Consider the following 12003-nt stretch of genomic DNA (forward strand, 5'->3'; position numbering starts at 1 on the left):
AATCAGAACAATGAATTTTCGATCAAAGCTTATAACAAAGCAAATCAAGATTCGAACTTCAACTGAAAAAAAAAATACTTATGTATAATACCCAACACGCATAAAATATAATTACCTCCAATAGAGGGAATCCATAAATAAATAAATAAATAACTTATATATAGGACAAATTTTTCTGAACTTTGAATCTATCGTCTACTGCTCATGCTATCACAAACCAACCAAAAAAATAATCTCATTTAAACTTTACAACTTATAACAATTTTACTTCTCCATCTTTTAAAAATAATCTCATTTTCTTGAACGAAGGTTTAGACCCAAACATTAATTGCACTAACAACATTTTTTAAGAAATGTGAAAAAGGTAAAGAGAACTTATATATAGGGGGAGTACAACACAACTTTCGGTCACACATATAAATTGTCTAAAATATCAAAATAGTCATTTGTCCGCAAAAAATGGTATAAAACTAAAAATTATTTAATACCATAAAAATATATTATGTGATATTTTACCTTGTGTTGTGATGTTCTTTCCAATACTTACCGTTTAACATGCATCTTTAGGTTTTATTGGGTAAGGGCAACCATTTTATTTCAATTATTTAAAGCCAAAAATTAAAACTGAATTTAATATTATTTTTTCAACAAATTCAAAGCTAATAAATAATTTTACTACCCGTTAGAATCACTTAGTTTTTTCTAAGATATTTTGGTACAAAGCCAAAGAAAGATTTCATTAAGGTAATAGGCACTAGGGGTGCCATTAAAACGATACAATAGGTAGTTGAGTGAAGTAATGAAAAATAATAACCAAGACTACCAAACTCTAACCAAACCTAATTCAAAATCAGAACATAAACATTATATTATTTTTTTGAAGGACACATAAACATTATATATAGAGAGAGTAAAAGTAGCTTCATTATGCTTATATTTTAACCCTCTTCTTCTTTGTATACTTTGATTATTCCTCCTTTTCTCTCTTTCTCCAATTATAAATAAATAGAAGGTTGCCTTACAACTTCCTAGACTATAAAACTACATTGTATTGGTAAGTTTTCAACAAAAAAAGTATTATTTAAACTCTAACAAATTAACTTTGGTAGATGTATGTTGAACTTCTCTATTATGATTTAGTTAATTTGTTAAATTGTATTGGATGGACTAATTAAGTTTAGTTGCCTAACTTGTGTATCTGGTGACAAAACAAGATATTATTAAACATGAGGAAAAATAGAGCCAGCAAAGATTTATAAATATCTCACAAAGTTAATCCAATATTATTCCAGGCTTGATTAAATGGAGGTCATTCAACAGCTTCTCTATTATGATTTGCTCTATTGTGCATAATGTCAAACTTCGACCGTGATTTCTTTGATTAAGGTATTAACTATTATTACTTATACTATATTATTTTAGATTAATTTAATATGTTTTATAGAATATTTTCTAACTTTTATTTATAATAGTAAAATTCTGCAAATGGAATTATTGATTATAAATACTCTAAGATGATATTATGCGTGTATATTACTTTCTGTTTTACTTTATTCAATTGAATTTTTTTTAATATTATATTTGATTTTTTTATTCTGTGAATAATTTTTTTAATTATAATGCATTGTGTTTTTTTTTGTCAAAAAAAGAAATTTAACATAAAATTCCAATGACATTATTCATAATATATTTTTGGAAGATAGTGGCCCTAAGTATAACGTCTTAAAATTTTAAGCTTATATTCGAAAGTGGCTTAAAATATAAATCACTATACTTACTTTTGTAAAATATTGATATTGTTATACCGGCAAAGATGTTTCGCCAAAGGAAATCATTCATCATTTAATTGGCAACGCCATGCATAACACTCATATTTAGCACGGTTAGGATCTTCATGAGGCATATTAATGTCATAACTCTCTTTCTCTTGAAGCCTAAGATCTTAAAAATTGTTAGATAACTTATTGAAATGAGCTTTGCAGGCATATTGATTCCCAGAAGAAGGGTTTGATCAGGTACAATCCTCATCAAGAGATCAGGTACAATCCTCATCAAGATACATAGTATTTCAAGGGAAGGATGTTCGTCACCATCTTTTAGTCTAAAACTAACTGAAATGGTGGAAATGTGGGGACATCAAGCTGACAATGGGATTGATTCCGAAATGAAAAGCTGACCGGAGGAAACGATTAATTGATATCAAGTGAAGCTGGAATTCATGCCAATATTAGCAAAAATAATCAGCAAGTACGGAGATATTGCTAATAATTGTTTGACAAAATCGGTGAAAGGCCGTTCAACGTTGTTGCAAATAATTGGTGGAATTATATTCGAGTTCAAAGAGAACAATCTTAGCAATATCAAAGAATGTGTCTTAAAAGACAATATTCGTCTTGTTGGTGGAATAAAAGATATGAAAGTGGAGGTGGATTGGCTTCAGATGATTTCCAATAACTACAAACTAACAACTTCATAGAGTTAAAATTTGATTGAGAAAAATAAATATGATACAATTTGTATCAAAAGTTAAATTTTATTGGATGAAACAAAAAAAAAAAAAGCTTGGATATGTTACAGTAGAAGATACAAGATTAATCTTTTATACCGATGTTTTATAGGCTAGTCAGAATGAAGCAAATTAAAAGAATCGAAAGTTCTTTTCCATTGTATGAAATCTTCATAATTTGGCGTAACTCAAAAATTGTATTTGATGAGGATATTTGAAAGTTTATATGAATTTTTTCAAGTTCAATTTATCTTATTATAAAGGGTCTTGTTAACCAGTGCCTTCGGAGCACTAGTTAAGGAAACAAAAAAAGAAATATTTGCATTAAAAACATCATTCTTTACACTTTTTAAACTTTGACTACGCAAATTCCAAGGTACTTATATTATACTATTTGGTGTCCTTAACTAATGCCCTAGGGACACTATAGTTAACATTTTCCTATTATAAATACTACTTCAAAAAATATAAAAGATTTTTTCCATTTTTTTCCGGTATTTTCCATCCTCCGAAGGCATCCCTCAAAACTTCCAAATAAAACTTAGGCTAAAGTGCAACTTTGGCCCCCTATCTTTCAAAAAGTTGCGATTTTGGCCCCCTAAGTATGAAAACTACAATTTTGGTCCCCCATGTTTAGGGAAATATGCTCTTTTAACCCCCTAACTTAAGGGAAATATGTCTATTGACCCCTTATCTTTCCAAAATGTTGCGATTATGGCCCCTTATCTTTTCAAAATGACCCCTTTTTTGGGACACGTGTCGCCTTCTCAGCTGTTTTCAAAGTTAGGGGGCCAAAATTGTAGTTTTCAAAGTTAGGGGGCCAAAATCGCAATTTTTTGAAAGATAAGGGGCCAAAGTTGCACTTTAGCCTAAAACTTAAGTGAATGGTATTCTCATCACCCCACAATGGATGATTCATTTTATCATTTCACGCATATTGAAAAAGGTATATAAGTGAATGAGAGAGAAAAAGGGTTAAGTTCACTTATCAAGTGTTGATGCATTCACCATTATCATAAATGTAAAGTGAAAAATATTGTATTAGGAGTGATGCAATTAATATTAATAAGAGCATATAATTAAAAAAAGTGATTAATATTACAATTAAAAGTAAAATAGATCATTCATTTTGAAACATTTTTTTTTACAAATAGATCACTCGTTATGGAATGGCTAAAGCAAATAAATGGAGCACATCCTAACTACTCCTTCCGTCCTTGTATATAAACACTCTTTGTATTTTTCACATTTCTTAAGAAAAGTTGTTAGTGCAATTAATGTGTCTACTTTGTGTGTTAATATTACAAAATTATTCTTTGTTTGTATGTGTATTAAATTTGACTTTTCATATTTCAATAGTAATATTAATTAAGACATGTTTAAAAAAATAATAATAAATGCATTTAATAATTTAAAAATGGATTTACATTTAAAGACTATTTCTATATAGAGACCATGAAGTATCTTTCACCTGGTTGTGTTTTTGCTGCTTATGTGTTGTTGATTCCTCAACTTATTGATTTTTGCTTATGTTATGGTCTTACAAATTACCAACATCTTTCCAAAAAAAAAAAAAATCCATCCGGTTCTATTTATAAGAAAAAGTTGACTTTTTAGATATTGTGTAATTAATGTATCTTGTCAAGAATATAGACCAAATACATCATTTATGCAATGAATCAAAAAAGTCAAATGTTTCTTATAAATAAGACCGAAGGGAGTAGTTTATAAACCTATTAAGATGAGCATTTCAATGTATGAAAAAAAAGGCAACGTGTTAACGTCGCAAGTAAGCATATTACACGGGATATAGGGGCATCCCTAAAAATTCGGAGGCTCGGCATTGGGAATGAAAAGAGGTCAGTGATAAAATCAAAACGTATTTTTTTTAAAAAGCAATGTTCTAATTATATTTTTTAAAAGATAAATACAAGGTGCCGTATATATGCGGTACACCCAAAGGTAAAAATGACTGCCGTATACATGAGGAACCCCCACCTAACACCAAAAGCAAGAGGACCTAATTCTAATAGGCCTAAAAGACTAAAACAAGAGGACAGAAAATGGCTGGGGGTATTAAATTGGAGGGCAGCAGTACTAGTGGATATTAATTTTTTTTGAGGCCCATGGCTGGGGGAGGCCCAACTCTGTTGAGCTGTTTGCACCCCAGGGTCGGGCCTGACGTGATATATGATACATTCACATACAAGTATTTTGGTACATTTGTTATCTAAACCAAGTAAACTAACCATAATTTTTTATTATTATATCAAAGAGAAACTATTTTGAAATTAAATGAGGGTAGTAATCTTCATAGTATTGTCTATAAAGAATTTATAATCAGAGTTGAACAAGACTCGTAAAACATCAGTGTGTTTCAAAGAGGATCTTAAATTTGCAAGCGCATCAACACATTGATTTGCCTCTAGGTACGAATGAACGACCTTCACTTTACACTCTAAATCCATTAATTGATAGATATTCTTAACCAAAGCGTGTCCCATGCGTCCTTAATGTGTACACCATTTTGTATCACTCTGAAAAATTTCAGTTAACCAAAAACATGGTATGTGTGACCATATTTGATTAGTTGTGTGACCACTATTTTTTCAGAATTTATTTGGTTAACTAACTGAAAAAATAGTGGTCACGTGCATTTTAGTTGTATGACCACATTTTTCAGCTTCTAAATAGTGTCACGCAACAGAAAAAATATGGTCACAACTATATATTTAGTTAACTGAAATTTTCGAGAGGGGTACAATAGGTGTACACATTTAAGATATCTACCAATCTTTATTCTATAGTTAGTGGGAGGTCAATCATGTCTCACCATCCACATAAAGTACTATACTACTTTTATTATAATTAACTATCAATTTCATAAAAGATAATTTCATTTTTTATAAGCATTATACTAATTCTCTACCATTTTATCGTAAATCTGCATATTCAATGATAAAAAATAGTTTTAAATGATAATCACTTTTGCCGACACTTTCGGCAAATAACATTTAGCTATTAATTTAAAGAATGGATCTATCGGTACATGTCGAATGACCAACTATAATGTAGAAATTGTCATTTTGAAAAACAAGTAAAGTAAAGTTTGTTTGTGTTATGAATTCAAGGGTAATATTCTACATAAAAGGTCCAATCAAAATTGGTCGTTAATTTTAAAGTTCACGTTACATTATGGTATAACTTATGTCAATTTAGGTTGTAAATAATACACAACCTAAGAGAAGAATAAGATTCAAATTGAAATTTTGCAACTCCTTTTATATATAGCTTCAAATGGCTTTCTCCAACCATCTTAGCAATTTTAGTGAAGACTTCATTCCCATTCTAGTAAGAAAAACAAAATACAACATGTGGAGCAAGAACATGAAACATCCACCATTCAACATAACCTGATATCAAACCACTTCAAGAATGTCTCAATGCGTCAAGAAATATAAGTCAAGTCAATCTAATGACTAAAAAAAGTGTATATGTGAAGGAATTGAATTGACACCAGCAGCAGTCATCACAAATGTGAGAGAATCGTCATGAACGTTGATGGTGATCTACGATTCAGTTTCGCCCTAGTAAAACATGAAGAAAAGGAAAACAAATAGGTTAGCAGTTTGTATAAGTACAAGTTTGAATTGATGGCGAGTTTGGTAAAATCATGTTGGCAGCGTTATTTTACTTAAGTTCCAAAGTGTAGCATTTGACATGATTACGGTGCACTGTGATTCGGTCGAAGTCACCGTCAATTCAAACATGCACTAAGATGAACTAAAGTTAGGAGATAAAATTGTGGAATTCATTAGCAAAAGAAAGATGAAATCAAGACAAAGCCAACGGCATCGATCGATCGTATTTGTAAAACAAGATTAAGCTTCCATTAAGAAAAATTTGTGAAAATAAAATAAAATAAAATAGGTGTAAGTTTGAGCAATACGTGACAAACATTACAGTTGTGCACAAGAGAATTAACATGCTCCAACTGGCTTCCAACTTGATAAGATGAAAAAAACAAAGATACAAGTCAGTTACAAAATCAACTTATTTTTAATTATAATCAAATTTACAAAATAAATTAATTCAAAATCTATTTTTGTTACTTTCGAACCTAAAACACACTTGGCTTATTTTCAACTAAAAAAAGACTTAAGCAGGTTCACAATTTTTATCTTTGTAGGAATAAGGAAACATTTCAGTCTTGCAATAGAAATGTGGGTACATTTGTTGTCAAAATCCCGACTTAAATTCTAAAATCTATGATTTTGCGATTTTATTCACCTTTAACGAGTCAATTTCATAGAAGAGTCCCGAAATAGGCAAAATCCTAGTAAAATGACATAAAACTCGCACAAAATCGTGAAATCTATTCATAATGGCAGGATTTTAAAAGGGTTTGAAGGATTTTGTCCATTTTTTTAATCTTGTATTTTGTGGACTTTAAACGACTATATACAATTTATAACATATATTTAACATTATTTTTGTTTTGGTAAATCCATCGATTTTGATTGCAATTTTACAATTTCTTATATCAATTCTACAAAAGTAGTTGAGTAATATCCTTTGATTTTGATTGCGATTTTACGATTTTCGATTTTGCTCTTCCCTTTCGACCTGAATTAAAAGAAAATATATATCATGAGGAAATATATATCCCGATTTTGACAACCTTGCTACAACATACTATCAAAAGGAAATATATAGCATGATTAACATTTAATTAAAATAATTAAAATATATGTAACATGAATCATGATTAATGATTCACTGCATTATACAAAAAAAAAATGATTCACTGCATTATCCGTACAGATAGAACAATAATCTCAATTCAAGGATTTTCATTATAAGGTTCCATAGGAAGTTAATTTTGGAAACATAAACCTCTGACATAGTATCCATTGTGTAGACAACTATCCCATGCTTAAGCTGCATGAAACAAATATTCACAAATCAAGTAGCTTTTTGGAATTTTTACAACATTTAATTTTGCAATGTCACTTTTTTTTTATGGCAATGTATCTCACAACATGTTATTTATAATTTGAAATTTATTATTTTCGTTGGCATCAAAAGATCGACTTGCTCTACATATGGAGATATGCGTGGATGTGGCCTGGACGTTTTGTGACAACGGGATCTCACATAATTCTTATACCACCACCAATATTCATCTTGCTCTTTGATATTTTGTTGGTCAAATGGGTTAGTCATAACAACTCCTGTACATCCACAACATCCAAAAACATCTGTAACCGTCCATCCTCTCCTGCGTTAAATTAAATAATATCAGACAACAGTTGTAGTTTTCAATATTATAGTCACATAGAGGATTAAGAAAATTTTGAACAAGATGTAAGGGTATGTAGCCTGCCTAGTGAATAGTCAGATTCGTGCCAAAATTTATATGTATGAGGGAATACTGCTGTGTGTGGCTGAAATGATTACAAAAAACATTCAGAAATTAAGCTAACCTAGAAATAAATACAATAGTTAACTTCCGGGATTAAGCAATGCCTTGTAGGGAGAATCAACAAGCAGAGTGTTTTTAGCATTAAAACTTTTAAACTGATCCCAAACTTTATTCAAATCAATTATAAGAGTGTGTGCGCTCACCCAAATGAAAAGTAACTTCTTTCGCATATCTCCAAATAAAAAATCAACCAACTTCTCAACATTGTGCCTACAAAACAGAAATTATGGATACAAGTTTATGCAATGCAGATAAATACCAAAAGGTAAATGCAAATAAAGAATAGTGGAAAGAGCCAACCAAGAGGAAAAATGTTCGCTGAAAGAAAAATGGGGACAAACCCAACACTATAATTTAATAAAATGAAGAAACATATTATTCGAATACCTTTCTAGAAGGGGATGTCCCGATTCCCAAACCCTGAACACGACCCCGAACACAGGTCCCAACACTTTTCGTATTGCACCTATGGATTGACATAAAATGTGAGCCTAGAAGTGAAAAGTTGTGTTCGCCAAATCAAATGAAGAACAATGACATTTGTATCAATAATAGACATATCATTTTTTTTAAGAGGGTCAGAAAAAAAAATTGAATATTCGGTGGTAGACGGTGGTCGTTGCTCACTCTCTATGACTAAACTAATAATCAGTCAACAATTATAACACGAATTAAATAAAAACACACACATAGTAACATAAAATAACACTTATATAACATCGAAGCATACTAACATCCTAAGCTTCAAGCTAATAAAGATATAGAGTATCCTTATAACATATAATATACACACATAGAGGAAGAGAGGGTTATATATACCTTGGTTTATTGTTATTGTCTTTGTCAAAACATTCATAACTGCAAATTTTAAATGCAAAGATATGATCTGATTTGCTTTTTGGATCCAACTTTGTATCTGGTGATGGTTGTCCATTATCTTATGTTATAGACATCCAAGGAAGAAGAAAAGGAAGAGATGAGTTGTGCAAAAACTGTTGGATTTTTCCCTAATTAAGTTATTTATTTATTTAAATAAATAAGTGGTAATTACCCACTAAGTGCACATAGTGGTAATTACCCATTAATCAGAAAATGGTCTTTATTCTTTCCCTTAATTTTGGTAACTGCCCATTATGAGTGAGTGGAGGAGCAGTTTTTGTTTTGCACGTTCAGTAACTTCTTGATGGCAGAAGTTATATAAAGGAGTGCAGTTCATTTGTTTTGGTTCCCTAAGCCTAACATCTCTATTCAGAAGACTTACACCATCAAAGTGAGATTGTGGAAGGTTTAGAAGAGCCTCAACTTCTTCAAGCAGGAGCAATGGCTGGAGGTATGCCTTGATCCTTTAATTTACGTTTCCGCTGTTTAAGTAGTTATTTCTTTTTGTTCTTTATGAAATAACTTACATGTGGTATCAAAGCCAATTTCATCCTCTGCCTTGTGATTTTCGTTTTCTGCATTTGGGCAATTTTGTCAAAATTTTCGATTTCAAATTTGAGTGTAATTGCAGAAAATAGTTTGAAATCATAAGAGAATGTTTTGGTTCTTGATTCTGTATTAGATTCATGATTTTTGGTGTTAAATTGGTCTGAAATCGCAGTTTTAAAAATGAGTCTGTGAGTAATTTCATCCGGGTCAATGAACCCATTCAGAGGTTGAAGAAGCAAATTTGTTTTGTTTTTAATAATTATTACTTGCATAGTATGTAGCGTGTCTCATTTGTTTTGAACTGACACAACACTGTGCACGCAGACCACTTTTGTTGATTTATTCCTGTCAATTTGAAACTGCTTAGACCAATTCAATTTGCATTGTATTATTTTACTATAAAATACTCTGCTACTGTGTTTGTGGGTTAATCTGTTTGCATATGGCAATATAGCATTAATGTATGGTGATTATATAGGCATTTCATACATGGGTCTCCATAGTACAACTAAGCATTACAATTGGCATTTATTTGTATTGCATTCTGGGTACTGGAGTTTGTATGATGTTACTAGATTAACCATTCAATTGTTAAACTTATATAGGTGATTTAAATCCTGTTTCATGTTCTGGTTAATTAATGTATAAGCTAATTGCCTATAGTTTTATGCAATTGTGTATTAAGATTAATTGCCCACTGTTCGTGCAATTTTTGTTGAGATTAAATGTCATGTTGATCTATATGATTTTAATTAATTAGGGATTAGCCACAGCATCTTTAATTATGCAAAATTGTATATTAAGTTTTAAGATCATGGTTGTGACATTGATGTAATTAATTATATTGAACATAGTAAATCTTATCCCACAGGAATTTTTGTTATGTTTTGTATAATTAATTAGGATGAAATATCAATTTATATTTTCTAACTTACCCTCAGGAATTAGAAAAAGGAACATAAATTGATAGTTTTGTCATTCGGTTATATGAATCTAATTGAATAAAATTTTAGCCCACAGGTAAATTTTATGTCACTAGGTTCATAGTTTGAAACATGATTTACGTTGGTAAAACATGATATTTATTTAGTAGTCTCAATTTTAATTATAAGCATGTATGTTCAAATTTTGCAGCTATGCAGCCTATGAATTTTTCTGATTTTAAGTGTGAAATTCCCGAACTAAGGGGTGAAAACTATAAGGTGTGGAAGGAGAGAATTCTTCTTCACTTAGGGTGGATGGATATCGATTATGCTATTCGGAAAGACGAACCACCTGCAGTTACTGAAACTAGCCTTCAGGAAGACGTTGACCTTTATGAAATGTGGGAGCGGTCTAACCGTCTCAGTGTGATGTTCATAAAGACCAACATCTCTGCTAGTATTCGTGGTTGTGTCGATCAGCATGATAATGTCCAAGCATTGCTTAAAGCTATTGATGAACAATTCAAAACATCAGATAAGGCACTTGCTAGCACCCTTATAATGAAGTTTTCATCCATGAAGCTTATCACTGTGAAAGGTGTGCGTGAGCACATCATGCAAATGAGGGACTTAGCAGCACAGCTAAAGACTCTTGAGGTTGATATGTCTGATTCTTTTCTTGTGCACTACATTCTGAACACTCTTCCACCTGAATATGGACCTTTCAAGATTTCTTATAACACACATAAGGACAAATGGTCAATTAATGAACTCCTGACCATGTGTGTTCAAGAAGAAGGAAGGTTAACTATGGAAAAGAGCGAGAGTGTTTTTGTTGCAACTGAAAGAAAGAACATGAATCAAGCGAAACATAAGGGGAAAGGCAAAATACCACCTCAAGGTGGAATTAAGAAAGAATCCAAGTGTTTCTTTTGTAAAAAGAAGGGACACATGAAGAAGGATTGCCCCAAGTTTCAGAAATGGCTTGAAAACAAAGGTAAATCAATCTCACTTGTCTGTTATGAGTCTAATATGGTTAATGTTATTTATAACACATGGTGGATTGATTCTGGTTCTACAATCCATGTTTCGAATACCTTGCAGGGTATGACAAGCCTAAGGAAACCACTTCCAAGTGAGCAAGGCATCTATTCAGGAAGCAAGATGCGTTCTCATGTGGAGGCTGTTGGAACATGCAATTTAGTTTTAAGTAGTGGCTTTGTTTTAAATTTGGAAAAGACTTTCTATGTTCCTAGTTTTTCTAGAAATTTAATTTCCATTTCAAGACTTGTACCTTTGGGATACTCTTTCAATTTTTATGAAACATCTTTCAATTTGTTTTATAAATCTAATTTTGTTGGAAATGGTGTATTATCCGATGGTCTTTTCTCAATTAATTTGCAAAATAATGCCACTAATAATGTTATGCATGTTCATGCTGGAACTAAACGTTGTGTTATAAATGAGGAATCCTCTATTTTGTGGCACCGGAGATTAGGACATATCTCCATTCAGAGAATCAAAAGACTAGTGAATGATGGAGTACTTGGTACTTTAGATTTCACAGATTTTGAAACTTGTGTAAACTGCATTAAGGGAAAGCAGACTAACAAGTATAAGAAAGGTGCAAAGAGGAGTTCTGAAATATTAGAAATCATACA

General features: G+C 31.3%; 2 protein-coding genes and 1 long non-coding RNA gene across 6 annotated transcripts in view; 1 reads left to right on the plus strand and 2 right to left on the minus strand.

The window, feature by feature from the left end:
- The first annotated feature begins 961 nt into the window (after positions 1–961).
- LOC146913188 (uncharacterized) lies at positions 962–2756 on the plus strand. Its single transcript, XR_015015284.1, has 3 exons — positions 962–1054; positions 1293–1386; positions 1983–2756. It is a non-coding gene; the product is annotated as an uncharacterized LOC146913188 (long non-coding RNA).
- A 3014-nt stretch (positions 2757–5770) lies between these two features.
- LOC146913189 (uncharacterized) overlaps positions 5771–12003 on the minus strand; it is a 37882-nt gene continuing 31649 nt past the window's right edge. Inside the window, exon 8 of the mRNA XM_085716424.1 lies at positions 5771–5919. Within this exon, the coding sequence (XP_085572550.1) occupies positions 5800–5919 (120 nt within the window). The 3' untranslated portion in view covers positions 5771–5799. The remainder of the gene's footprint in view (positions 5920–12003) is intronic.
- LOC146913190 (uncharacterized) lies at positions 7304–8947 on the minus strand. 4 transcript variants are annotated; one of them, XM_085716426.1, is made up of 4 exons: positions 8811–8941; positions 8379–8457; positions 8135–8201; positions 7304–7447 (listed from the first exon to the last, which is right to left on the minus strand). In XM_085716426.1, exons 1-4 carry the CDS (start codon positions 8923–8925, stop codon positions 7319–7321), a joined length of 390 nt encoding a protein of 129 aa, XP_085572552.1. In that variant the 5' UTR covers positions 8926–8941; the 3' UTR covers positions 7304–7318. The 4 variants fall into 4 exon arrangements, 3 of the variants coding, with proteins under 3 accessions (XP_085572552.1, XP_085572554.1, XP_085572553.1); XR_015013335.1 differs by having other exon boundaries at positions 7321–7787; positions 8379–8482; positions 8811–8947; XM_085716428.1 differs by having other exon boundaries at positions 7324–7787.

Source organism: Medicago sativa, chromosome 6, assembly GCF_051527215.1.
Source record: "Medicago sativa cultivar Bolivia chromosome 6, Bolivia_mono, whole genome shotgun sequence".
Lineage (NCBI taxonomy): Eukaryota > Viridiplantae > Streptophyta > Magnoliopsida > Fabales > Fabaceae > Medicago > Medicago sativa.

What these genes read in the sequence shown, in the direction of transcription:
- LOC146913190 (XM_085716426.1), bottom strand. Translation starts at nt 8,925, where the DNA reads ATGGACAACCATCACCAGATACAAAGTTGGATCCAAAAAGCAAATCAG. An exon ending in GACAATAACAATAAACCAAG is followed by an intron (nt 8,458 to 8,810) that starts GTATATATAACC and finishes GTCAATCCATAG; the next exon opens with GTGCAATACGAAAAGTGTTG. An exon ending in GGACATCCCCTTCTAGAAAG is followed by an intron (nt 8,202 to 8,378) that starts GTATTCGAATAA and finishes TCTGTTTTGTAG; the next exon opens with GCACAATGTTGAGAAGTTGG.